Here is a 26,040-nt window from a genome sequence, read left to right as displayed (position 1 = left end):
CGACTGAATCGAGTCATTCGTTCTCAGGTGTGTTTAGTGTTGATCCACAATCAGAAATAAAGTATCTGATGATTCAGGTACTTGCTTTTTATTATTGCCACAGACAGGAATGAATGTTTATCTCCGTTCAGCAAAGATGCACCGGTCACAGCACTTTGTTGCCACTATTATTTCCTGATAAATGATAGTAAAACATGTAAATAATGAAAGGAACTAACTAATAATCAGTTTATAATTAGTTCCTGTAATAGGTAGCATTATCTTGAAAGAGGTGGTGGTAATTGCGACGATATGCATTAAAGTTTTGGAAAAACAAGTCGAAGACGGTTCAGTTAGAACGAAGGTTGGAAAAGTTTATCAAAACGTGCATCCAAGGGGAAAGAAAGTCCCACAGACGGTAATGTAAGAGTTGCCTCAGATTTTTTTCTATTTTAAAAAAAGGGACAATTATATATAAAAAAATATATATTTTATGCTGAAAGATTTTGGATACAGAAAATAAAGGAATTCACATAATTCTCAATTCACCAGTGGACGTTTTTGGTCTCTTGGTGACAGAACAGAGCTGGATTGGTTCATCCTCTGGAGAGCATGAACCTATTCAGGGAGTTCTATGTTTTATTAATGTTGCAGAACATTGTTACTTTACATTTAAAGTGACTCGGCTGTAGTTCAAATTAAATGTTTGGATTCAAACAAGAAGACCTCAGAACCCCAGGAAACGCATTCAAGCGTGTGTCCTTGTCCCCAGACAGGTGCTGTTTTCAGCTCAACCTCCGGGGTCCCGTCCTTCAGCCATGCATCATATACATGCCCTTGTTTTTCCTTGGATACCAAAAACGCTGATGGTGTTTTACGTATTTCCAAAATGTGTGTGTGTGTCTTTTAGCTGCTCTCTAAAGACACAATATGTCTGCTGCTGTCCAACTGAGTGGTGCGAATGCAAAGACACACCAGCATGAGAGAGCATTTTTATCAGAGACGGTTGCTCTCGACACGCCTCTTGATCTCGTCTTCCCCCCGTGTGGCTGCTATCTCCCACGGCAACGCCGCACGACAACGCCGAGCCTTAAAGACGTTCAGTGCGGCTGCCTTTCTGTTCCACACTTTGTGTTTTCTGTCCACTCTAGTTAACTCTACCATCTTACGGATTTATGATTTTCACAATAAAATGCAGGGCTTTTTATTAAAGCATGAAAGCAGTGGCCTCCTGGGATGCCATGTAAAGTTTCCCCTGGTAAAAAAAAAAAAAGGCTCAAGAGGATTAAAAGGATAAAATAAGTTGGAGGGCTTTTTTTTTCATCTAAACACAAAAATAAAATACTTTTAGTTTGAACTCTATGACTACACTAAGGCCAGGTGTCAAAAGCAAGATCACACAATTTTCTGATGAAATGGAACACAAAGGTAAAAAATGTGTCGCATTCCGAAGGTACAGCTTTTCAGCTGCTTTAGACGAACTTGAAAGCTCTGCACCAAAGTCACTAACGGCGGAACAATCGGGATATCGCTGCATCCGGTGCGTAACTCAGACTACAGTGGCATCGCTGGGAGGAAGTCACTTTATTCATCTCTTTGAGATTCTTCGCAGTTCCTTTTGAGCTTCCCTCTGAGAGGATCCATCACACATTCAAACACGGATAAAACAAACGCGGAGACGATCATAGTGCATGTTCAGACCTTCTCAACCACCTGTAAATTTCATTTCTCATAATTCTTTCCCCACTCATTTATTTCACACAAAAAAAGAAGAAAAAACAGGACAAATTCTTCTACCGAAACTTGTTTCGGTTAATAAGCACATTCTTATCTGGGAGCTGCACAGCACATCCAGTACAACTGTCGTACACTGATAATCTCCTGAAATCAAGGGCGAGATAACTTTCTCAGTGGAGCTGCTTTTCATCAGGTTTCCCAAACTCCTCCAAGTTTTGAGAACTCTTCAGGTCCTCGATGGACAAATCTGCCTCTCCAACATTTTTTGACTGTCTTCCAGAGCTTGAGAGAATAACACACCGAGGGGAAACAGCATATGTAATGAAGGTAAAACAATTGCTGTGGAAGCTCAAAGTGCCACAAATGCACTCAAGTCAATTTATATAGACTTATTTACATTAAAACTACACGGCTGGAGCATTTTTTTTAATATACTCGGTTGTTTTTACATGATTTACTGAACATTTAATTCATATTTCTCCCCATTTATTAATTGTGATGAGACCACAAAACATTTTCAAACCCGCAGCACTATTATAAAACGCCTAAAATGAACCCGATGGAGAAACGTCCTGCGCTTCAAGTGGAGAGAAGCAACAAAGCAACTGACTTCAGTAATTTACAACAGGGTCATTTCCTGGCCATGCAGAAGAAGTTAAAAATAACTTGCTTTTATGACTCCGTGGCCCGTTGCAAATGGAAACTGCTCATTTAGTATCAACAACACAATTTACAAAGCACTTAACAGAACTGTAAACTGCCTTTCTGATGCCTGAAAAGCCTCGACCGAGGACGCCAATCAATACCATCGCATTTCTCTTCACTTTGTTCATCACTCATTTCTTTCTTTCCCTTTTAACATTAGATTAGTGGATTAATGTCTTGGACGACTCTCCTCGCACACTGCTCTGGTGATATGATCGGCTCACACACACACACACACACACACACACACGTGACGTGCAAGTCATTATATGCATGCAGCAAGCATTATCAAGACATCATTTCTACTAATCGGATTGACTCAAAGCCTGTCGTATTTACAGTACGGTAATTCAAACAGGGATGATCTTGCAAATCAAGTCAAAAAGCCTCGTTTGCAATCCCGTAAATTCTGAAAGCAAAAACGCTCCACAGATGATGCCAAAGAGCTCCAACCCCCCCGCATCAATTAGGACTTCACCCAGCAATTAGCAATCGGAAAATAATTAGCATCAAAATGTCTGATTAAAATCTCCATTAGTCTCAAAGTCAGGAAACAGAGAGAGGGAGAGAGAGAGAGCTGCATCAGATTAAAGCATGCGAACAGCCACTGCAGTTGTGCCCTCGCTTTGCCTTAATTGAGCAGTAGGTGTGTGGGTAGTTCCTCTGATTGGATCCAAGCAGCAGCGCCGTGTTGAAAGAGTTGATTGAAAGTGACCTTGGTCTAATTACAATTGGTCTAATTATAATTCTCTGATTACATCCCTGCAGGAAATATAAGAAGACAATGTTGCTGGTGGCCCCTGCTAATGACATTAAGATGCGGAATGATTCCCGAATTCAATTGATTCACATCAGATAAGAAGAAACATCAAGACGCCGCCATCGCTAATCTTCACTCCAGTGACATTTAATTACTGTTGCCGTATTTGGTTTGCTTTTTGGTGTTGAGAAGTGTTTGAGATTAATAAATTATTCAAACAAACATGCAAGCCCCCCCCCGCCCCCCAGCTGTTTGCCCCATCTCCTCCTTCTATCCAGTTCTACATTCCACTCTTTTTCTCCACATCTCTCCTTTCTGTCTGTCTCCCAGAACTGAGGTCGTCCTGCCCTCCCGTCTCCCTTCCTCGCAGCCAGGATGACATCATCGCATCGCAGCCTTGTCCTTGGGAGTGCCTATTCATCAACCTGATCATCATCGGCAGCATCAGCAGCATTACCTGTGTATGCACACACACATACACTAAGCACAAAAAAAGATAAAAGAAGAGCCCCCCCCCACACACACACACACACACACACACACACACTTCCCACCCCTCATTGGTTTGGCAGGGTTGCGAGCCAAAAGGAAGGAGGGAGTGGATCACAGAGAAGAGGAGGGTGGCTCATCCTGCTTGGGTAGGCAGAAACCCCTGACCTGTACACTCTAAACAATACATCTCAATAAACCACAGTGCAGACAAATCTGATGAGTCAGACTTCAGGCTACAAAGGGAAAACTACAACATAAAAATGCAGGACACCCACACACCCACACACCCACACACACACACACACACACACACACACACAAGCCTCCTCCACTTCCCGGGAGGAGAGCCGGACTTCCACTCTCATAGTCACCGGCTAATCTAAAACTTAAAGAGCTTTGGCAATGCTCAACGTATTCCGTTTACTGGATGGTGCATGACTAAATCAACCCATTGCGCCTCCATGTGCAGCAGTGAAGTGGACCCCCCCCCCACTGAGAAAACAGAGCAATAAATAATGTTTCCACCCACCAGACCCCACTGTCTGATTGTGCGTCTACGCGTCAGCGTCGTGTGCTCGTAATCCTGGAGGCCAAAGTACGTCTGAAAACGGCGTTTTCCAGCTGCTGAGCGCCGGTATGAACTCATGTAGTAGCAGATACCGCAAATCATAATCACTATATTCTCTGCACGTTGTCATGCAGCCAATAAACAAGCATTCAATTAAACGCCACTTCTGATGAAAGATCTGTGAGCAGATAAAAACGGTTTAAAAAGGCTGTAAAGACAAGCTTGCATGTGATAAAGCAACGCGTTCGGCGCATCCTCCCCGGATCAGATGCGACTCGCAGCTTCATGGCCTAAATTGTCAGCTGTTCTTATGAGCTCTAAATCCTCATCTGCTTTTTTTGTGTGTTTATCTGTAGACAAAAAACAGTAGCACAAACAATTCAGACATTGCCATCGTTTATACGGTTCGCCGTGTGATCTATTGAGCCGTAACAATTCAGAATATGCAATGACAAAAAAAAAAAAACACACACACAAGCTTGGTTGGATCATGTCATCATTTTAACATCAGACGGAACATCTCTTCATCAATATTAAATCATCAAAGTGTTCAATATTAAACTAGACAGCGCTCAGAGAGGGCAAACCTCCGACGAGGCGGCTCAGTTTCCCTCTTATGTCATTGCATCTAAAAGCAAAAGTCCCACGAGGAATCCTCATATCTTAACTCATAATATGACTCCTTTGTGAATGGATGCAGACCCCTAGAATTTGGAATGACATTCACCATTTATTCAAGCAAAATAAGGCTCTCTTCAGGATCTGCGTTTAAATGTCAAGACAAATTTAACACCTTAATTTGATTTGATCTTAGCCGTAAGTATGTAAAGTAGCATCGCCATGTCTCATCCCCGAGCCCCAGACATTTACACAGTTGATGTCTGGAGATCTTATCGGAAGTGATTTCAGTCTAGCAAAAATCGGAAACTATCCCGCAATGGAAAAGAATCCAAATCCAGATGATAAACCGCATCACCGAGGAATCGATTGATTGTTATCTGGCTCATAACTCCGACACAAATCAACAAAATCCTGTAATCTTTGGAGTAAAAAAAACATACAGGACCTTCCTGGGCAGAGGGAATGAAACAAAACCCGTGCGAACCGAACTCTACGACAATATAGAACCATTTGATCACCCAGCATAACTTCTGATTGCTGCCATTCCCTGAAAGAGTAGAGCATTTATGGAACGAGTTCGGACTCACGTAGTCGTGGAAGGCCTTGGCCTCGCTGGAGTGTTCACACGTGTCTCTTCTCTCCGGGGCGGCGCAGTACAGGTCCCAGAAAACACTGCAACACAGACAGGAAGTGAGCGAGACGAAGGCAGACCACGGGGAAACGTTAAAGCTCGACTATAGGCGAGAGCAACAAAGGTGCAGTCGGCACCCTAAGGACGCGTTCAGGGACGATTAATGAGATAAGGGAAGATAATCGGTTTATTTAATACAGTCGACGATGGGACGAAGGAAAGGCAACTTTTATTATTTGTCCTGAAAACACTCACCACCACCAGGAATGGAGGAACCCCGGCGGTTCTCCTAATGTGATGTTCTTCTCCCATCGGATCTGGACAGATGCAGAGAGGGAGGGAGTGAGACAAAGATATATATATATATATATGCAAACTGCATCTGAATTATCTGCTTGACAAGGTTAGACAGGGTGCAAGCGAATTCTTATATCACATCCCATTATGTAATTGTGTTACAGTTCTCAGGCCATGTATTCTGAAGTGGATAAGTGAGTACTGTATATGTGTGCCGGAAAGCCCGTCTATTCACCAGTACATGAAAGCGTGTCTGTGTGTCTGTGTGTGTGTGCACTGAGTCAAGGGATATGCAGAGATCAGAGACGTGTACCAGCCTGAGGAGCCCAATCAAGCCTTTGTACAACCCCCACATCCTTCAGTCTGCTCCTCTCCCACATTTTGTTTTTTTTTGTCCTTCTTGTCTCAGTCTTCATTTACTCTGTACTTCTGTCTTGCAGCCTTTACATCTGTGTGTACTGCAGAACCTCCTTGTTTCTTTACAGGTACTACCTTCTTGCGCTGCTATAGTGAGCCGAGGGTGATTGTGTACATGAAAACTATAAAACTGATCATTTCTTAAGTTGTCACGTCCCGTCTGGACTGGATATAGTGGGAGTTCTTGCTATATTATATTTGGAGAAACTAAAGCGGCAGAGATTAGCAACTGGCCGTTCCCACCCATGGTTGCTTTTGATTGCTACCCATTTTCATACCGTCAGATCACGATATCTACACTGTAAAACTATTTTCCTCTACATTTCTCTGGGTCAGCCCAACCAATGAGATCGACATCTATGAGTAGACCATCTCACCACCGCGACACAAAACCTCTACGTGCGACTCTTGATTTTCTTCTGTAAAGCCCCCCCCCCCCCCCAATGACCCAACATCATAAAGAGACACATCTTGCAAAACTGTTCAGAGGACACCTCAAAACACAAGCAAAGCTATTTATGACTCCTCGACGTTCGGATAATAAAGATAATAGAGATAATAAAGCCGTTGACAACGGTCAGGCATCTCGTATCAGGCTGTGGCGCTGCTGTTTAGTCTGCCTCTCCTCTCTATGAACAGACTCACGTCACTCGGTCTAACTTTTGCAGGCACAATCCTCCTTTTTCAATTTTCTCCGCGGGGGGGGGGGGGGGGAGTTTCATACGGGTAAAATAATACGACCGTTGTACCACCTGTTCTGAATGCAGCATGTAAAAAAACAGGAGCAAGCAAATCGCTGCAACTCTTAAGCAGGGCGTCCTGACCTCAGCTGCACATCAGACACACCGGCTTTCTGCAGGAATGCTTCGCTTTGAAGGTTTTCTTTTGGGGGGGGGGGTCAGGAACAGCCGCTCTTTGTTTATCCCATATGCTTTCAGTGTGAGTCGGCAGTTCTCGTAAAGACATGGGTTAACTTGAAACTTCATAGGCAGCCGGCAAGTTCCATACGCGCCATGGCAAAGAAAGATTTGCTGCCTCATAATTGAGAAAATGGTACAAAAGATGCAGAATGGGCATGACCCCCCCCCCCCCCCCATTTCTTGCGTCTAATTGGATGTAGCTCAGTCCAAACACGACTGCGGGCAGTTCAGGCCAGGACACTTTTCCGAGTCATCTTTTCTCCCGCCTTCGTCTGGAAAACAGCATCGATGGCACCCGCACATGCTGCCGCCGTGCTGTCTATACGCTCCTGGAAGATTCGTTCATTCACCTTTATGGCACCATGGCGAGATCCCTTTAGTATCATATATGATTACCGACAGATGTCGGCTTTGTTCCTCGGGGGGGGGGGCAGATCTCATTGCAACGTGGATGGAGATCTAGTAAAAAAAGCTTTTAACAGTTCCCCTTTCTACCCGTATGAATGAACTAACTTGCGTTTAACCTTTTTTATTCCTGCCGTTTGTGCCATTTTTTAAAGGTTTAAGTGTATTAAAAGCACTCGAGCAATCGGTTTTGTTTGACAGGGTCGGGAGGCTTTGTTGTGCGGAGCTGCCTGTCTTGGATTTGGTATTTAAGTCGAGGTATTCAGCTCTAATTTCTGGTCTGGTGTTTGCTGAGCCTGAGGAGACACTGTAAACAGATGTGGATGTTGAAGAGTAGATAGCAGGCTGTGTTTTACTCCACCCCACTAATCCAGAAAGAGCAGCATTATGGCACCACGTAAACACTGCGTGTGTGTGTGTGTCTGAGCTCATTCGTGCACGCCCATGTGTATTATATACAAGCGGATATGTTTATACTTGTTGCTAATGTGCTCCTCACTTCAATACACCCCCCCCCCCCCCCCCCAGCCTTTTCAGGTTCTGCATCTGCAGAAGAGACAGCGAGTGATATGGCACTGAGGAAAAAGGTGTTGGAGAAACAGTGTGTGTGTGTGTGTGTGTGTTCATGACACACTAACACAGAGTGATGAGAACTGGTGCCAACTGATGATGTAACCTTTTCCATCCCGCCTTCCTTTGTTCTCTTCCCCAGGCCACCATTGTACATTCAAGATTGTAATTTACTGTCCTTCGCAGCGAATTGTCAAATTCCCCCGACCTCGTTTTCACCCCGTCGCCTTTTTTACATCTGCAGAATTAAAGTAAGCACAAGCTCACTTCACAGGAAGAGCGGTGAGGGGTAAATCACAAAGGAAAAGTGGTGGTGATGATGGGGGGGGGAATGATATTGAGAGAGATCAACCGCCGAGCTGGTCAAAGGATGATGTCAGCCGAAGACGTCAGCGGCGTGCCGGCTCTCCAGCGCCGCTGAAACGCAACAGTGATGTTACAAAGCCCGTCTGTTGGCTCAGCACTGTAATGTCAGGCTAATTCAATTAGCCGTCACACTTACAGTACAAGACACACTGTGTGAGGGTCAGTCCAGACACCAGAGTGGACAAATAAACGACGTGCACACACACACACACACACACACACACACACACGCACGGCAGCTGGGTGACTTACCTCTGACAGAAAGGTCTGCGCTGACTTCTGAGCTCCGACATGCAGCAGGTATTCGTACACATATAGCGCTAACCTGCACATAAACATAAAGAAGGAGGTGGGAGGCTAATGAATCAGTTTGTTCGGGAACATTTTGACAACAGGAGAAGTAAGTTGAGCAGAAAACACGGTTAAAATATTTAAAAAGTGGATTATTCATAGAGAAGTTTACTGCAGAAATGTTCTCCCTCCATTTCAGTCCAACTTTGGGGCAAGAAGCAACAGCTATGGAGCCAAAGGTAATTACACTTCCTACACTGCATGGGTTCACCATGAAGCCCTATTTAAGCGGAGGGATCGGCTAAAAATAAAGACGAAGGAACCTACGCGTGGATACGAATTGCCAGGCGGCCATAAGTTGCAATGCAGAATGACGCGTGTGAGGGCGTCGAAGAAAGACACACGCCAGCTTAGGAGGCACTAATCAGCCCCAAACCATCAAATTCACAGAATGCTAAATATAAAATCTGTGTGTTTGTGTGTGTGAAGAACAAACAGAGTAATAAGAGTTGCCTTGGTGGACATCCTCCAACAGCTTTGATGACAATTAAAGGCTTGATTTGCTAATCAATTCTCCTCCCAGCGCCTCTGTGCCAGTGCTAACAGCGGCTTACAGTTACAGGGCAGGGGGGCGGGGGAGGGGGGTTCTACAGGGTCTGTAAATACAAGATAAATATTGATCTGCAGGAGATCAATAGTAGACCACACTGACGGCGAACGGTAGCAAAAAGAGCAATGTCAGGTAAATTTGTGCTTTACCCTCACGTTGGCCTTATGATCAATATTAACCAGTTTGGGTCCGATAGAGGAGATTCCCGAGGTGCTGGGTCAGCTTTCCAGAAACGGGCAGCCGAGGACGGATGGGGGCTACTGTGCTGAGTTTTATCGGGCTCTTAGGAGGCCGAACGCAGCAAATTGTCGGCGAAGATTGGTCAGAGATGGAACTTGAAATGAATCTGTATTCTAGGAAAGTTTAACACAAAAAGAAACTTCACGGATTTTCGTGTGTAACGTTTTTTTGTGCATGTGGCAGGAAGAATCCTTTTACATTTTTGGAGTGGATCAGGATTAAGAGGTGGAGCTTTGCTTTCTTTCTATCTAATTCATCATATATATAAAATGATATATATACATTGAGGTGTATATGTGAGCCCCTGATCGGTGTACTGTATGTAAATCCACGTAAAACTTCTCTTCGCATAAACACGGTTCAGGAAGGGCAGAAAGTAGACGACCGCAGTCTTATTTCCCCGTTGCCTCTTTGGGCTTCTGGAGCAGACAAAACTCACGCTTTGACCCACAGTTGTGTGTGTGTGTGTGTGCATGCTTCAGATTGTGTACCACCAGGTTTGAAAGATGGTCACAGCAGGATGGCAGCTGTCCTAGACCCCCCCCCCCCCCCCCCCCCCACCCCATTGAAAGGTGCTACCAGCCCACTGTAGCCCACCCCGGCTACGCTTTATCGCGGTAAAAATAAACTCCCCAGACAGCTCTGTCCGCCTGTCTGAAGATGATGGAGTGCACACCTTTCTGCTCTGCACACAGGTACCCAGTCTCCTTGCACCCCTCCTCTATTTCCATCTCTCTTCTTGATCACTTTCATCCCCCCTCGCCCTCCTCTTCCTCCTCTCTGCATTTACGGTCTTGATGGCCCTGCCGTCATCTTGCACTTCTTTTTTTTTGGTAAGAGGCCGTGCTTGTTTAAAGATGAAAGGATGAAGGAAAACAGCAGAAGCCCTTCTCCCTACTTCTTTCCATCCCTTCCTCTCTTTGCCCCCCCCCCCCCCCCAGACACACTGGGGAGCAATGTTTAACCAAAGAGATAGAGACAGCATATTTGACAGGGACAAGGTTAACAGAACAGTAAAGACACTCGAGAAATGTCTCGACACCTCGGCCCCTGAACATGAATGAAACACGTGTCTGCATGTTTTTTCTCTCTCACACAACTTAGGAACATTTCTAGGAACGAACTTGCTTGGTTGCTCTGGTCTGCATCAACTTCCCTTCAACCTGAGTGAAAGCGCTGCGACTGGAACATCAGTGTCAAACTATTTATTACTCCTGAAAGATCTCATGTATCTGCAATGAATTAATGCCAAACTTGAAGGACTGCGTGAATGTATATGCGGTGTGTGAAATTGTCCTCGTGCGCTGGCTTGTATCCATCCAGTCATCTATTACTATGCATAAAACGCAGCCTCGCTCCGTTGTCCGTCTTCCATGCAGACTGAAAGGTTTGACCCGCGATTGATTCCACAGAAGCTTTAAGATGTGATCGTTGACCCCGATGTCGAAAAAGGGTCAAAGAGGAAACGCGTTAAAGTGGACGCATGAGGGGGCGAGTGGTGAGACAACGGAAGGAAAGAAGAGGTGAGGATGTTCAACCTTTAAAGGGAGCAAAACGATGAAGGGGGGGGGTGAACAAGGTCCAAATAATGGGATAGGTGCACCAATGCCTCGCTCCCGCATCTCGTATCTGTGTAACACACACACACTGAGAGGACAGATAAGCAAACATCTATTGAACTTCAACTTAAAACAGCTCATTTCCTTAAAGACAAATTGTCACTTCACTTCAAACGTCTCTGAGGATTGGAGACGAGCGCGCGCCATCCAAGGCAGCCGATGCATTTCTAATATTTTTTTGACTTCATATTAATCTCTTTAAATTAAAGGTATTTTAGGGTTTGCCCTTGCTGTCGGAGACGCCCGGTAGAATGGAAGACGTTTTTCATCTCCTGCCTGTCTCCAATGGCAATTTGCATTGTAAATAACACCCATTTTACATTAATCCTGAATGCAGCTATGATGATTGAAGAGATTAGGTGCCTCCCATTGTACTTCCTCTTGCTATGTGCTAAGTGTGTAAGAGCACGGATGTGTGTGTGTGTGTGCGTGCGCGCGTGCCAAGTGAGGCGGCGGTGGTGAGTGGGCACAAGTGGAGCGGGTGGAGCAGAGAGGGGAAGTTGGAGATCCACACCTGACCTTGTTCTCCTTCAGATTCAAGTGGTTTTTGTCTTCTGTGAATCACATTTAATTAAATTTGTATTTCAAAAGCCCCCCCCCCCCCCTTATACCCCATAAATCTGCGCCAGACAGCTTGAACAGTCGGGCTCAGTTTAATGAAGGCAGCAGGCAGAAGCAGCGACCGGCTACTGTTTTGCCTACTGAGCCATACAGGAGAAAGAATGGAGGGAGGTCGCTTGGAGCGCAACCAACGACCTCAGTGGAGACATTAACTGTTTTTTTTCTTTGCCAAGGTCAGCATTGGGAGCAACCGGCAGATCGCTGCTTGTAGCTTCGGCTCACGACGGAAAACGGCTTCAGCGATTGGATTTGCCTGTTATAGATTATCTCCAGATTACTTCATCCCAGTTAATGATTGAATCGGCGCGATAATCAATATGTGTTTACAAGAGTTGCCATCACGCTGACAGAGCCCAGAGCCTAATCGCGGCGGCGTGCTGCTGCCATAATGACATATTTTCTTGTCGTTGAGTGAAAACATTTGGTTTGTGGGTCCCTGGAGTTGGTGGAGTTATAATATGCAACTACTCGTTAGTCCCGCCCAGTAAAATGGAGTAATCTTTCCTTTTAATCATCTATCCACATCTAAGCGATCGGCAGGAGAGTGACGTGGCCAGAAAAGAATCATTTGCTGCATTTGATCAACTAATCATCAATGTCCAAACCGTCCAAGGATGAATCTTGTTTCTTGCAACGCAATGATTGAAATGTCTGTCGGCTCCGTTTTGCTTTCTGCCGACCCCTGAAGGAAACATCTGTCCTCTCCAGGGGAGCCGACTCGCATGGGGCTGCGTTGACAGCAAGTATTGGGGATTATAGCTTTCACGCTGCCAAACAGCTATAAGTTAGGCTGAAAAAAACCAGCCCGGGGATCGGGAGGGAAGCTGTGACACAGTTGGGGAAACATCAGTCTGCTTGGCTTTCTTGGAGTGGAACTCTTTCAAATCACGTCATTATTCTCTGGGACAATTTATCGTTGCAGTTTCAAGTGCAGCGGTCAGGCTCAGGAAATTTCACCTGTGGATTAGTTTATAATTGCGATCAACAATTGAATTGAGCTTCCTCTATGTATTTTATCCAAGTGTAATAAAACAAGCCCATCTTATGAAGAAGAGAAACCATTCACAGCTTCTAGCAACTCTCACTATAGGAGGCCACAGCAGGAATCGTCATTCTGGATGCACCGCTGCTGCTTTTGGTCCCAGTTCACTTCGCATTTTACGACAGATTTGACGTCTCCAAGTAACCAAGCTGTTCTTTTGCATTCTTATTGAAATAAAAATGTTTGATGCTCACGTCATTGGAAGCTTGTCCAGGACTAATGTGCTCCGACTAATTTAATTCTCTACTGATAGCAAAAGAAGCGTAACCAGATGACATCACTAATGAGAGCCAGACAAACATTAAATGGTGGACAGTGATTTGGAAATAGATGCTGATATGACATTTCTGTTTCAGCCAGCTGGGCTTACATGGAAATCATTATAAGGATTCTTTAAAAATATTTACTTTTAGCTCAAATAATAATGGCAATAATGTAATAATTGTGACGAGCGTTGCTTTACATCGGATAATTTGGTTATTACTGGTTACTGTTCACGAGATAGTGATGCAAGTCAGGAAGCCCTAAGCCGCTTTAAACTGGAGCAATATTGCTTTTAGAAATGACAAAAAGGTGGCCTTTTAGGGCTATTAAACGGCTCGCAGTGACACGAGTTACATTTACAGTGACGCTCAATCTAAATGAGGCGTCTCTGGGAATTCTTGCTTTGCGGGTCAGTGCTGTTCAGCGAATCTGACATTTAATGGGAATATTCTTAAATGTTACTGATAATGAAGTAAAATTTATGTAACCTACTAATTGAGTTTTTATATAAAAAAAAAGAAAGAAAAACCCAGGAGGCTGACCAGCATGAATAAGTCTGCTTTGTCTTTTATGAATGGGTCAAACTCGCATTTAGTAAAAGTGCTACGCAGACTTTTAATTAGCAGGTCAACATTTTTATTTCCTTCTTTAGGATAACTGAACCAGAAAAAAATTAACAAAGGAAAAATCAAAGCATGCATCAACAGTGCGAACCCCCCCCCCTTCTCTCCGATTCCACCATGGAGGGAAATTACAGAAAATTGCAGACAGAGAGAGAGTCTAGGTGAGAGAGATGAAAGGTTCTCTGGGAGAGAAGATAGTGGAGAAGAGGGATTAGACTGACAAAAAAAGAAGAAAAAAAGATGGAGGATGGAGGTGATGGGTGCGAGCGGATGAGCCCCGAGATGAATACTCGAGAGATCAGTAAAACTTTCATATTCTAATGTCGAGGAACCTCACCGAGCGTAGTTTCAGTTAGTGGAGCGCCCTGCTGTGACCTCCTTCTGCAAATTAACACAAAGCCCAGCAATGAAACCTGATTGGCTCTAAGAGAAAAAACAAAACAAACGACTGCACGCTGTGCTGAAAACACATCATACAGAAAGGACAGAATGAAAGAGGCAGAAGCATCCAATGCTCCGGAGTGTGCGCTGAATTTCATTGTGTTTTTATTAATGAATTTCAATGAGTTCTACGTGAGTGGTAATTACAATGGAGAAGTAATCCCGGATTGAACCGAGTCGCAGTCAGAAAGTTGAAATACTGTAATTATCTTCTGGATGTGCTTACGTATGAGGACAGACTAAATTGCTGCCTTAAGTCACTTGCGTTGCGCTTTTGCAGTAAAGGAGAATTTGAGTAAAAGTGTTACTGTGAAGAATTTACCGACTTCTACAGTTTCTTTGAAGAGCCTCGCTTTCAAGAAGATGGAACACTTTAGAGCATAATAAGGCAATGAGGAGAAATAAAGCGACTCCTTTTTAAATTTCCCAAGGAAATAGCGCCTTAGGATAAATAAGACACGCAGTAAAGTGCAGTTGGTTAGAGCTCATAAAGTTTAGTGGGAGCATCATTTTTAATGCACCTGTATTTGGCTGTAATGCCAGCCTTTAGCTTGGTATCGGTGAGGGTCGACTTCGAGACGCTCTCCTGTCATGTTACATGAATTTTCAGCAATTATGATGATGCAATACAAGTAGGGGCGTCACGGTGGGGTAGTGGGGCGGCCTCACAGATCACAGAAACCTCAGAGATATCGGATCGTGATCGTCACTGCCAGTTCACACCGCCACCATTGTACCCACGCCCACCTGTGGATCCGGAGTATATTGGCAGCTCAGGCCTCCGGGGCAGAAGAGAGAGACCTCTGCCATAAAAAGAGAGTGCAGACATTTGCTGCTGCCCCCCCCCCCCCCCCCCGATGAGGACGGGGCCTTTGTGCGACAGACAAACACTTTCCCCTGATTAATCAAGCCGAGCAGCAAGGCCTTTACACGCCATTAAGAGCCTCGCTAAATAACTTCACGTCATTCGTTAAAAGTGGAACAGCCTCGGTGCGTAGAGAGGGCAACGCTCGCCAGACAGGAAGGCGGACAAGTGAATTCTGGGAGAGACATGGCGGTGGTAGGGCAGCGATGAGGGTGGGCAGGGGCACTAAGGGAAGATAAACAATGACAAATATAGACCCCATTACGATGCTAAATAATTCATCTTATACACGGGGCTTCAGGAAAACAACAGGGAAAAAAACACCGCCCAAGTACCATGGGGAACCAAAGAGTATCTTCAAAACAAGGCTATCCGTCCTCACACCTTGTTTGGGAAAAGCATAACAACCGGATCACGGTCAAATCACTTGAAAAATGAGGTTCCAGTGAACTCATCCCTGCTGCATTTCCATTAGGCAGAAATACAGTTTTAATGACTTTGCAGGTGAGTTGGACAGTTAGGTGCAAAGAGCAGATCGTGTGCGTGAGCACAATGTCGCAAACATCCCAAGAGACACGACCAGCAAATGTCAAACACGCGGCTGGAAACATCAGAAGAGAGGAAAACAAGAAAGAAAAGAAGACGGCCATGGGACCCAATGGCAACGATACACACCGAAAGCATCGAGGGACGGACAAACGGGGGCTATTTAGTAGTCAGCAGAGATGTAAGATGCAGCGACGGGGCAAAACACGATGAGATAAAGAGTAAGTAGTACGAAGAGATCTAAAGGGCAGGAAGAAAAAACAAAGATCAAGAAGGAAAGAGAGGTAGATGGAGGAGAGGGAGAGTAAATGATTAATGAAAGGAGCTGGGAAGTGCATCGATGGGAGGACAGGACAAGGCAGAATAGGAGTGAAGCTGCAGTCGGTGACCCCCCCCCCCCCCCCCCCATCCTTGCCGTCACATACCTCGATCAGACAAGAAGCCTGATGAGAAACGAGGCATCGCACACACGCATCCCCAGAACAGCAGGTCTGTGTGAGTGTGATTAAACATGATGTGAGAACAAGATCATTTCTTCCTGTCTCATTTATAAAGACAAAAAAAAAACCATTCCGGGGTGTCTCCGCCTCCGGTGCTGCTATTTAGCACCGATATGGTAAAACAACAATCCAACATCACAGATATATCAAATCCTGCAAACGGATAACGTGCAGAGAAGAGAACAGTAAGATGGCGCATTAGCTAAGAGTGATGCATGCTCAACCTGCAGCGTGCTGCAGCTCCACCGCCGTCTCCTGGCTGATGCATTTCTAATTGGTGCTTCTGCTGATGGTCACAAGTTGAATCTATATTGTCCATTACCCCTATACTGCGTCCTCTGGGGGTCTCGCTCTAATGGCTCCTGCTAAAGGCAGAGCCCTCCTATCGGGATATTCATATTCTAAGCATATTCTCTCCGATGCTGCGTCGCCGCCACGCAGACTTCCAGCCACAGGTTTGGTACGTAGTCAAGAGACGGGAGGAGTGGCGAAAAGTTGACTCCATCTTTGAAGATTAACAAAACGCAAAGAGTCCTAATCTGGCAGAGCGGCAGCCCGAGGACAGACGCTCACGTCTCAAATATATCTGCTCGTGTTCCCCCGCGTTGTCTCTGCAGAAGTGGTCTCATTTGCTGAGCAAATGTTTGTCCCACGCTTTTATCCTTCTCACTTCCACAAAACGCAAAGTAAAGCCCCTTTTGTGGAGCGATTGGCCGTGTGACAGTCACGAAGGTTCCAACACGGGCTTGGCAAAGATCGGCGTGGGCCTGCAGTGGGATGAGCGGAAATGGCTGACTTTCAGTACTGCTTGGGAAGAGCCACACACAAATAGCGAGATGCAGGCGTGATGCTACACAATGACGTCAGTCCACGAGCATCACAGGACAGTGATGTTTATGCCGTGCAGCCCTTGAATCAGATTACGCAAGTAGGTTAGGGAGAAATGTTGTTATGGCGACCATAATATAGATGCAAAACTTTGCATGTAGCTGGAAACTCAAAGTGGACTCGGGGAAACTCCCCCCCCTGCAAAGGGAGGAATTTGCCCGTAGAATGTTGAAATGTCACGCATAGTAATATAATTCAAAGGAATGAAGAATGAAGCTCATATCCTCATGGCGAGGAAGACTCCTGCGCTCTTCGGCTCGCAGTGCAGATCCTGTGTTTATTTTTCATTAACTGGAGATTGCAGAATCCCCCCCCCCCCCCACAGCCCCTGCTATTGGGACAGTCTATTGCTGTAAAACAGGCCCCTGAATGACAAACATTAGAACAGCGTAGATGTTTGAGTCATAATTTTTTTAAACAGATGCACAGGAACAACAATGCTTTTTTTGTGTATTAAAATATTTGGTTATGTTTTTTCTAAATGTTTTATTTATTCTTTGCCTTTAGGAGAGTAAAGAATAACGTCGTAGCCCGAGCCGGACGGTGAACGGAGACTGATAACAAGCAGACTTATCAAGATACTCTGGCCACAAGCTCAACTGTAGCTGCAACCCTTCGCCCCGCGTTGGACGAACGGACAGCACAGAATGCGTCGCCTTAGGTTGTATTAAATATAAAAACAACTTGTTTTACCTCGAGACAAAATAGGAAGTGGACTTGGAAGCAGCTATTGCGAGAATCGTACTGTAGGGTGGACAGCAAACAATCTTCATCTTCATCAACAGCAAACGCAGCGACTGTTTTCTGGTCAATTATTGGAGGTGATGTCATCGGATTTCTCGATTGTTGTTTTAACCTAAAGATGTCTGACAAACCAGCTCAGAACAGTTTAGTGACATTTATTATTTCAAATGAAATATTCCGACTCAAAAGACCATGCGAGTGTGTGTGTGTGTGTGGGGGGGGGGGGTTAGCTCTGGCAGGATATAAACCCCATTCGCATATTGAAAACAGCAAATTAGTGTGGCTGCAATTAAGGCTGGCGGAGACAATACAATATAAAAAAGGAAGCTCGATGCACGGCCAATCAGACAGAGCGAAGAGCGAAGAGCGAAGAGCGAAGAGCGAAGCAGCTCGTGCTCTTTCAGCGGCCCACGGATCCTGCTGTCTCACAGAGCAGACAACAATGCCCAAGGCTGAGATAACAGGAAATGCCAGCTTATCAGAGAGAGAGAGACCGACAGAGATGGCGGGAGAGCCCGATATCTCTTGTTTACATACGTTTCAGCCACTTTCTACAAGTGAAATCTGTTTGTAGGAAACGTTACGTTAGAAAAAAGATCAAGTGAAAGTGGAGGGAAATCCATCGCGTCCTTAATTTGAGCTGCATTTCATCGGCTTTGATTTGTTGAGATTGAGTCACCTCTGGTAGGAAGTTGGTTTAATTTCACAGCTGAAAGAACACCAATGATTTTCAGGAGTGTTTTCCATGTTCAACTTTCTTTACAAGCTATTACAGTAAATCTTTGAGTGCAACACACACCCATAAAGCCCACAGTCTTAAACAAGTACATCTAGGCGTGTAGTAATCAGACAAGGGTAATTTTTGTATTAATTTAAAGTCTATTTCAAACTTTTAAAAGTTAATGGATGGCAAGTGTAGAGGTGAGGATAACAAAAGAAAAAAAACTCCTCAGCTGAAGGAAGGCAAGAAAATACAGCAGACTAAAATGTAGAAATATCTGTTGGTGTAATATTTAACCACAAAACAGATTTTAGTTATAATATTTTGTATATGTGTATTTTCTCGCTGCTGTGCACACCTTTATTCACTTTAAGAAGGTATTTCTTTATATATATATACTCATCTCTTTTTTACTCTGTTATATTTGACTTCACACACACACACACACACACAAGCGGGGTGAAAGGTTTTCCAGCTCCCATCCAGTAACTGATTTCGGTTGACACCTTCCGTCATACGGAAGCATGCAGGATTCTTTGTCTCCCACCTGCAGACCATCCGGCTCACTGTCATTGTTCGGCTCGCACAATGCAACATTCCACACACTCCGACAAAACCGGAGGGAGAGAGTTAGACGACTGGGACGACTGCACTGCCCTAATCTGAGAGGATTAGAATTCCTTTCTACGGGATCTAATTGGCCTCTATTCTTTTGAACAACAAAGCCTTGCGATGAGATAAAAAAAAAAAAATGGACACAGATGAAGGCAATCTAGAGCAATTTAGGGAAGAATGTGGGGCCATTAAGCCCTTCAGAGAGGCTCCAGAGGAAGCATAAAGAAATGACTACATTCAGAGAAATAAATCTCTGTATATATTAGCAGAAAAAAACGTCTGCATTGAGAAGCCTGTCAATAAATAGAATTTTTGAATGACAAGCGAAAACACACACTTGGAAAATACAAAAATGAGAGATATTTTCTTGAGCCCAGATCCCAGCCTGGTGAAGCCATTGTTGCCCTCACGTTCACTCGTTCATCCTTCCTGCTCCTCTGGGCTAGAATAAAGTAGTGGACATTAAAATTGTGTGTGTTTGTACATCTATAAGCATATAAGCATATATACATACAAATACACATATATACCTATACGCGGCACAGACACAGAGACACACACACAGAGAGAAGCAGTCCCTAAGCCTGGCCGTCATGCATGCTTAACCTTGCGCTAGCGCCTGTGAAATGCAGCTTGCATATCAATGATGGAGGAATACCAGCAGAGAGGCCTCCAACAAAAACCTGCACGATGCTCAGCAGCAGCAGAATCAGCAACGACCCGATGGCAAGTAAGACAAGACCGGAGAGGAGTTCAACCGAGACCCATTTTTGATGGGAGTAAATATGAATACCCGAAAGGGCGGTGCACTAAAATATGCTAGAAATGATGTTTTGGGCAAATCAAAAATGAACAAATAAGTGAAATAAAAGCGATACGGCTTTGGGTATTAGTGGAGCGAGCAGACAGCGAGCGTCGGTTCCACCCACAGCGTTTGCTCCTGGCTTGCAGCTCTCAAGTTACCAGCGGCGCTTTGATGGAGCGTCCCCGCCTACTGTTTGTGGGTCGCAGAAAAGTTTGTGCATATTTGGTGTCACCAGGGGCAACAAACAAAAAAAAAACCTTACGACAAAACCACAAGTGCAACCGCTAACAGCAGCCACGGTGAACAAAGCACACTATCGAGTTCCCCCTGTGTGAGTGGAGAGGAGGGGAGCCGAGAAAAGAGGAGAGGAGGGGAGCCGAGAAAAGAGGAGAGGAGAGGAGTGGAGAGGAGTGGAGGAGAGATGGTGTGTTTCCAATTAAAACAGAAGCATTCAGGGACACCCATGGGGTCCCTAGGGACCAGCACCGGGTGATAAACTCACTCTTCCGTAGCATCCATCTTTTCAAGGGAGAGATAAATGACTTTCATGACGATGCGCCCTCCGCTCCTCTCTTCCCCTTTGCCCCCCCACCCCACCCCACCCCACCTACTATCTGATGCCGACGGAGGGCCCCTTTGTCACGTCGATCCTTCCCAAGGAGCCCGAGGCATCGTGTGAAGGGGTGTCCGGGATCGACACCCATTTTCCCGCCTGCGTCGATCAGACGCCCCCCCCCCCCCCCCCCCCCACCGACCTCAATAAGAGGCCGCTGCTTTGATAGCAGTTCTGCGGCGACTTACATCTCTGGCAGAGCGGATAAGAGAGATGACTAGGAGGGACGCCGGCAGATAAAAGAGGACTTTTAACCGCCTCTGTGTGTTAAAAAGTGCTTTGGATCGCGGCCTTGTCAAACTGCCATCATCACTTTGGCTTGAACACAGCTCTGGAATCCCGGAGCTCCGTTTCTTCTCAAATGTTCTTGTAATCCCTGAGTTATGCTAATTTGAAAAGGAGCAGGAGGATTAAATATATTGGCGACGGCTCGAAATCGACATCTTTCACTGACCACCGGTGTGGGCGAAAGGCGACAGCGGAGACGCCATGGCCGTTCTCTGGTTCTGGGGGGTGGGGGGGTTCTCAAGCATCCCACGAGATCTGTAGAGGTTAGAAGTTGTATAACGATCACTAAACGTCTCACAGACAGACGGAGGGGTGAAACGTATGAGGAAAACGCTTTCAGCAGACGGCTCAGATGGGCTTCCTCTCGTACTCGTGCAGAAGGTCCTCCTCTGACCGGGACGGCGGGACACTTTTATATCGTGCTCTGCTGATTTAACTATTGAGGAGGGGAGCTTAGCTCAAGCCGCGTGGAGTGAGGGGGGGTTGGTACCAAGGGCGAGACGCCTCGGCACAGAGGCTCCGACAGATGGCCGTTACAAAGCAGGATATCGCCCGACGCCCTCTGACCCCAGAGACATGAACACTTTTCCTCTTGACTTTTTATTTTAACCTTTTTTCTTCTCAACTGGAACTGTAAATGCGTTTTCCACCACTGCAGAGTTGAGCAGCAACATATGCTAAACCTCTGGCTATACCATTGTCTTCATGCTCTCTCGCTCTCTCTCTCTCTTTTTCCTCTAGAAAAATGGCAGCTCCAGAAATGGCATTCATCAGGTGGCGGCTGGCACCGATGCCATCCGATGGTCTGCAGGGACAACGCCGGGCATCGGAAGCACAGACTGTGCACGTACGTGCACGAGTGAGGGAGACGCCGCTCTGCTTCTATTGTAGCTCTCCTGTAATGCGTCTCACTGTCAGTGCCAGTGTGGCAGCTTGAATTGCTTCTGTCGGATAAACACTCCCAGCATGCACTGCTTTGCCTCAGTCTGCGCAGTGCTGCATTGGCAACCTCCTGGCAGGATTCTGAGGTGTCTCAGTTCAGAAGTAGCAGTGTGTGTGTGTGTACAGAATGATGATCCTCAACCGCACCAGAAATGCTTGAGTCTGCACCAGAGTCATGAGTGGCAGCTGAACTTGCAGACTGAATGTCAGCGCCGACTGACTTTTCCCAGCTGCGAGTTTTTCAGCTTCACGTTTATTGATCCGATAATTTGAAAACTTGACGAAAACACCGGCTGGACTTTCAATTTGTGGCGTCCACACGCAAGATGCACGCCGACGGGGTCGAGAGCAAACAGCGCGAAGAGACAAGACCTACAGGCGTGTGTGTTTTAACCATTTAGTTTGTTCCGTGAATCGTTAAAAAGGAAAAAAAAAAAAAAAAGAAACAAAGGAATGTGTGCCATGTGCTGCAACGCAACTGACTCTGAACCGCAATCCCAGAACTATGTGGAATGCGTCCTCTAACTGCCAGTGGCTGAAACCTACACTATAGTTGAACAACTGCAGTACACAGCCAGTGGTCGTGTCCTGTCACTCCCAATCAACATCAAGCGCAGACTGTTACTTTGGTGGCGGGAGAGAGAGAGAGAGAGAGAGAGAGAGACAGAGAGTGATGCAGTGTTGCTGCTTGAAACCCAAAGTCGTCTCGTAAGACAGTTTCCTGTTGCTTCCAAACCTGGCACAAAAATGTTTTATTATTTCAAGGATTTTATGAACCCCCAAAATGATAACTGAACTAGTAAGAACATCATCCTAATTTAGAGTTGAGGCCACTCCTCATGTCTTTTCTCTTAAACCTTGAGGAACAGCCACCCATCTTTGTTTTTTTCTATATAGCGTTGCTTTGTGGAGGCGGGGCTTACCAGTTCATCACAGGGGCGATACATACATAGAGGCAAAGTTCAATTTAGACTCATCTTGGGGGAGGGGGGGGGGGGGGTGCCCTCAGATCCAGAACCTGAATCAACCCTTCACCCACCTTAAACAAACAGTTGAACAATTAAACATGATCTCACGTATCCCTCATAGTGTCCAGCTTGAATTTTTATTTGCACATTTTGCTAATCAGATCATGCTGCCAACAGTTTATTGCTAATGAAATAGTCCCAATCAGAACCAGGGATGGCGAGATCCGCAACGTCGTTCCTATCAGATGAATTTCTGTTGACTTTTCAAACATCTTTTTTTTTATATATATAGAGCTTTGGCAAACACAAAGAAAATTCCAATCATTGAATTAAACTCTTCAGAAGCACATTTCTCTCAAGTCCAGCTCATCCGACCTGAAACATCTGCATGGCGTGATGTCATCGGTGGTAAGCGGGACAATATGCTTTTGTTTACCTCAGCATTTCTCGGATTTGTGTAACGGAATCCATTAAAACATCCGTTTCTCATTACTTGCACATGCATGTGGTATGGATTAACTGAACGCCTTTTAGAAGTGATTATACCTCATCAAGGGATTTCAGGGAACGTGTGTGCAGGTAGTCACATTTGCAAAAATGAAAGACAGACCATTTGTACATCTGTCGGTTACAGGGGACGACTAATGACTTCAGGACAAAATTATGTCAGGCATGATTTGTCAGCAGTTAGAGGAAAAAGAAGCAAAAAAAAATATTTATGGGTTTTATGAATCAAGTTGTTTTATAATCCAGCGCAGATTACCATCTGCAAAAAAAACCTAAAAACAATAGGAGATAATCGAGGACTGGGGATGCAAATACGGGAAGTGTCCACACAATGTGTGAAGACAGACAACATATCGTAGGTTTGATTTATTTTGTTTCCTGGTGCCTCATGGTACAAACCCACAATTTAATATAGAATTAAAATCCACAAACTTTTATCATGGTATTCTTTTTTTTTTTTTTTTTACTCCATGCATACCAAGTGCAAAATCACAAGGAAAAAAACACCCTGAAGTTTTTATATATCAACCTGGTGAGGTGGGATAGGACACACACACACACACACACACACACACCAGTGAACAGAGATGCATAGGGGTTAGATGCATTTACAGCTCCTCTACATTTACATGGGCAAGACGCCAGAGCCCCGTGTCTGTATGGGTCCATTCTGAGGTCAATACAACACTGTAAACTAATGATGCAGCAAATTCCCTCAGTCCTGCGCTCTCCCCTTCTCCCCCGTCGCCTCAGTCTGTCGTTGCCCTCTGTGTTCTCCCACTCCCTGATCCCCTGCTGTGCTGCAGAATTGAGAAGCAACTAGAGGCTCGGCAGCACCGGGGGCCTGCTCTGCTTCTCCGATGCACACCGCCGATAAACAAGGCTGCTTGTTAAGAGACAAATGAAACTCGCCCGTGCCTGATATTTACCTTTAACTGCATTTTTATAAGGTGTTTTCTTGTTCTTTTGACATGGCCATGACATTTAGAGCCCGGGTGACATGACTCTGGCCTCGAAATACAAATACAGATGACAAAGTGAGCCGAAGATGTGGAAGGATGACTTAAATGTGAGACCTGAACTTCAGAGTCTGAAAGGAAGATCCCGAGGCATGAAAGGATAGAGTCTCTGTGAAACCTTTAAACAACACAAACTGCTACATAATCTGATTATTATAACACATAAGGAATCATCTGTATGGCTGCATAATGATTCATATACCCCCAAAAACATTTTGATACTGTATTCACGCCTGTAATATTCAGTCCTCAATAACAAAAAGGTACATAAAAAGTGTTACGGTAGATATTTTCTTCAAAGGCAGCTGGTAATCTGCTTTCTGCCGTAATCGCACGAAAATGAAAATTGACTTCTATTTGTCACCAAGTTAATTGATCTGAAAGGGGACTTCTGAATAAAATATCTGCAGAATAAGATCTAAATCTAAGAAAGCACACACACACACACACACACACACACACACACGGGACTGGTTCTCCATCTCTGTCTCTGTCAAGTGCATGCAATAAGTCAGCTACAGAGCCTCGCTGTTCTGTCCTATCCGTTTCATATCGATTGGGGGCAACAAATGGGGCTCAAGGGACGGAGCTGGATGGTCAATCTGCACTGTTGACAAACATGGACGAACCGGACTCAAATAATACAATAAAAAAATAAGTAGCAGCAGCTGAGAGACGAGGATGTATTATCGGGTGAGACAGTCTTACGTTCAAATACAAAACGGTCTGGTTTTCCCTGTGTAGGTATGTCATGATAAAACGACCTCTTTAAAAATCAGCTGCAGGCAAATCAGAAATATTAAACGCACTAATAAATACATGCTTCTTTTTTTTTTTAGCCCAGAGCATGCACAATCCATGTAAAAAAATAAAAAAATAAAAAAAACATAAATACTGAGCAGCCATGCCTGGTTGAGTAAAACTAAAACACGGACTGGATCTTCATCTAGGTCTACAACGATTTACATTTTACATATTTTTTTAATTATTTTTTTTCATAGTAATATCAAGGGGACCCAATAATCCCGAAAATTCCATCCTATATCCGAACCTGTGCAGACGCTGAAATGTAAACGTTTTTTTTTTTATTTTCATGAGGAAAACGCTGAGAATAGTTCTGCTGTAAAGTGAAACTCTGTCCACGAACCCCGTCGACGGGCAAAACCACAGCCCCGCCAAGACCATCGCCGAAAGCCCCCCCCCCAACAGGGGGGCTGTCTGCTGTCACAGATCTACGTGCTGTAGCGGTGACTGGAATTAAGGAGCGAGGAATAAGACGCGAGCGCGTCTGAAGCGCAACACCTTGACGCACGCGGCGGCGCGCGAGCGGCCAAATGACGCGGACCCTAAAAGCGCGACCTTCCCTCCGCGTGCTTCCACACCTGGTCTGAACGCGCGCGCGTAAAACACAGCAAATACACGCAAAAACATCAAGCGCGTGCAAACAACGAAAAAAAGAATAAAGAAGAAGAAGCTCGACATCAAATGAAACAAGCGAGGAATGCAAAGACATCACAAGATATTGCCGGAAATTAAATAGTGGAGCAATAAAAGACGCGTTAAAATGAATCCCGCGTTATTAACGGCGCAGACGCGAGGACAGAAATGTCCACCTTTCCTCCAGTAAATGAAAGCACCCAACTTTGCAGGGCTCTCGCAGCGCTGAGCAGGAGCCCCACGCCGCGTGTCCTCCCCCTGCTGCAGCTCCGAGTGTGACTGCCCCCCCCCCATAAATAAAACTTACTTTTCTCGGGCTTGGCTGTCGGACGGCACGTTGCTACTCTTGCCTTTGGCGTACAT

The 26,040-nt window shown here is 45.2% G+C and overlaps 1 protein-coding gene across 1 annotated transcript in view; it reads right to left on the bottom strand.

Moving 5' to 3' along the window:
* Positions 1–26,040, bottom strand: part of LOC137893145 (single-stranded DNA-binding protein 2) — a 35,916-nt gene extending 9,876 nt beyond the window's left edge. The window contains exons 1-4 of the mRNA XM_068738589.1: positions 25,985–26,040; positions 8,721–8,793; positions 5,749–5,810; positions 5,450–5,534 (exon numbers count right to left, since the gene is read on the bottom strand). Coding sequence (XP_068594690.1) covers positions 5,450–5,534; positions 5,749–5,810; positions 8,721–8,793; positions 25,985–26,040 — 276 coding nt within the window. The remainder of the gene's footprint in view (positions 1–5,449; positions 5,535–5,748; positions 5,811–8,720; positions 8,794–25,984) is intronic.

This window comes from Brachionichthys hirsutus, chromosome 4 (assembly GCF_040956055.1).
Source record: "Brachionichthys hirsutus isolate HB-005 chromosome 4, CSIRO-AGI_Bhir_v1, whole genome shotgun sequence".
Lineage (NCBI taxonomy): Eukaryota > Metazoa > Chordata > Actinopteri > Lophiiformes > Brachionichthyidae > Brachionichthys > Brachionichthys hirsutus.
Note: the sequence above shows the minus strand (reverse complement) of the source record. Positions and strands in the feature narration are given on the sequence as shown.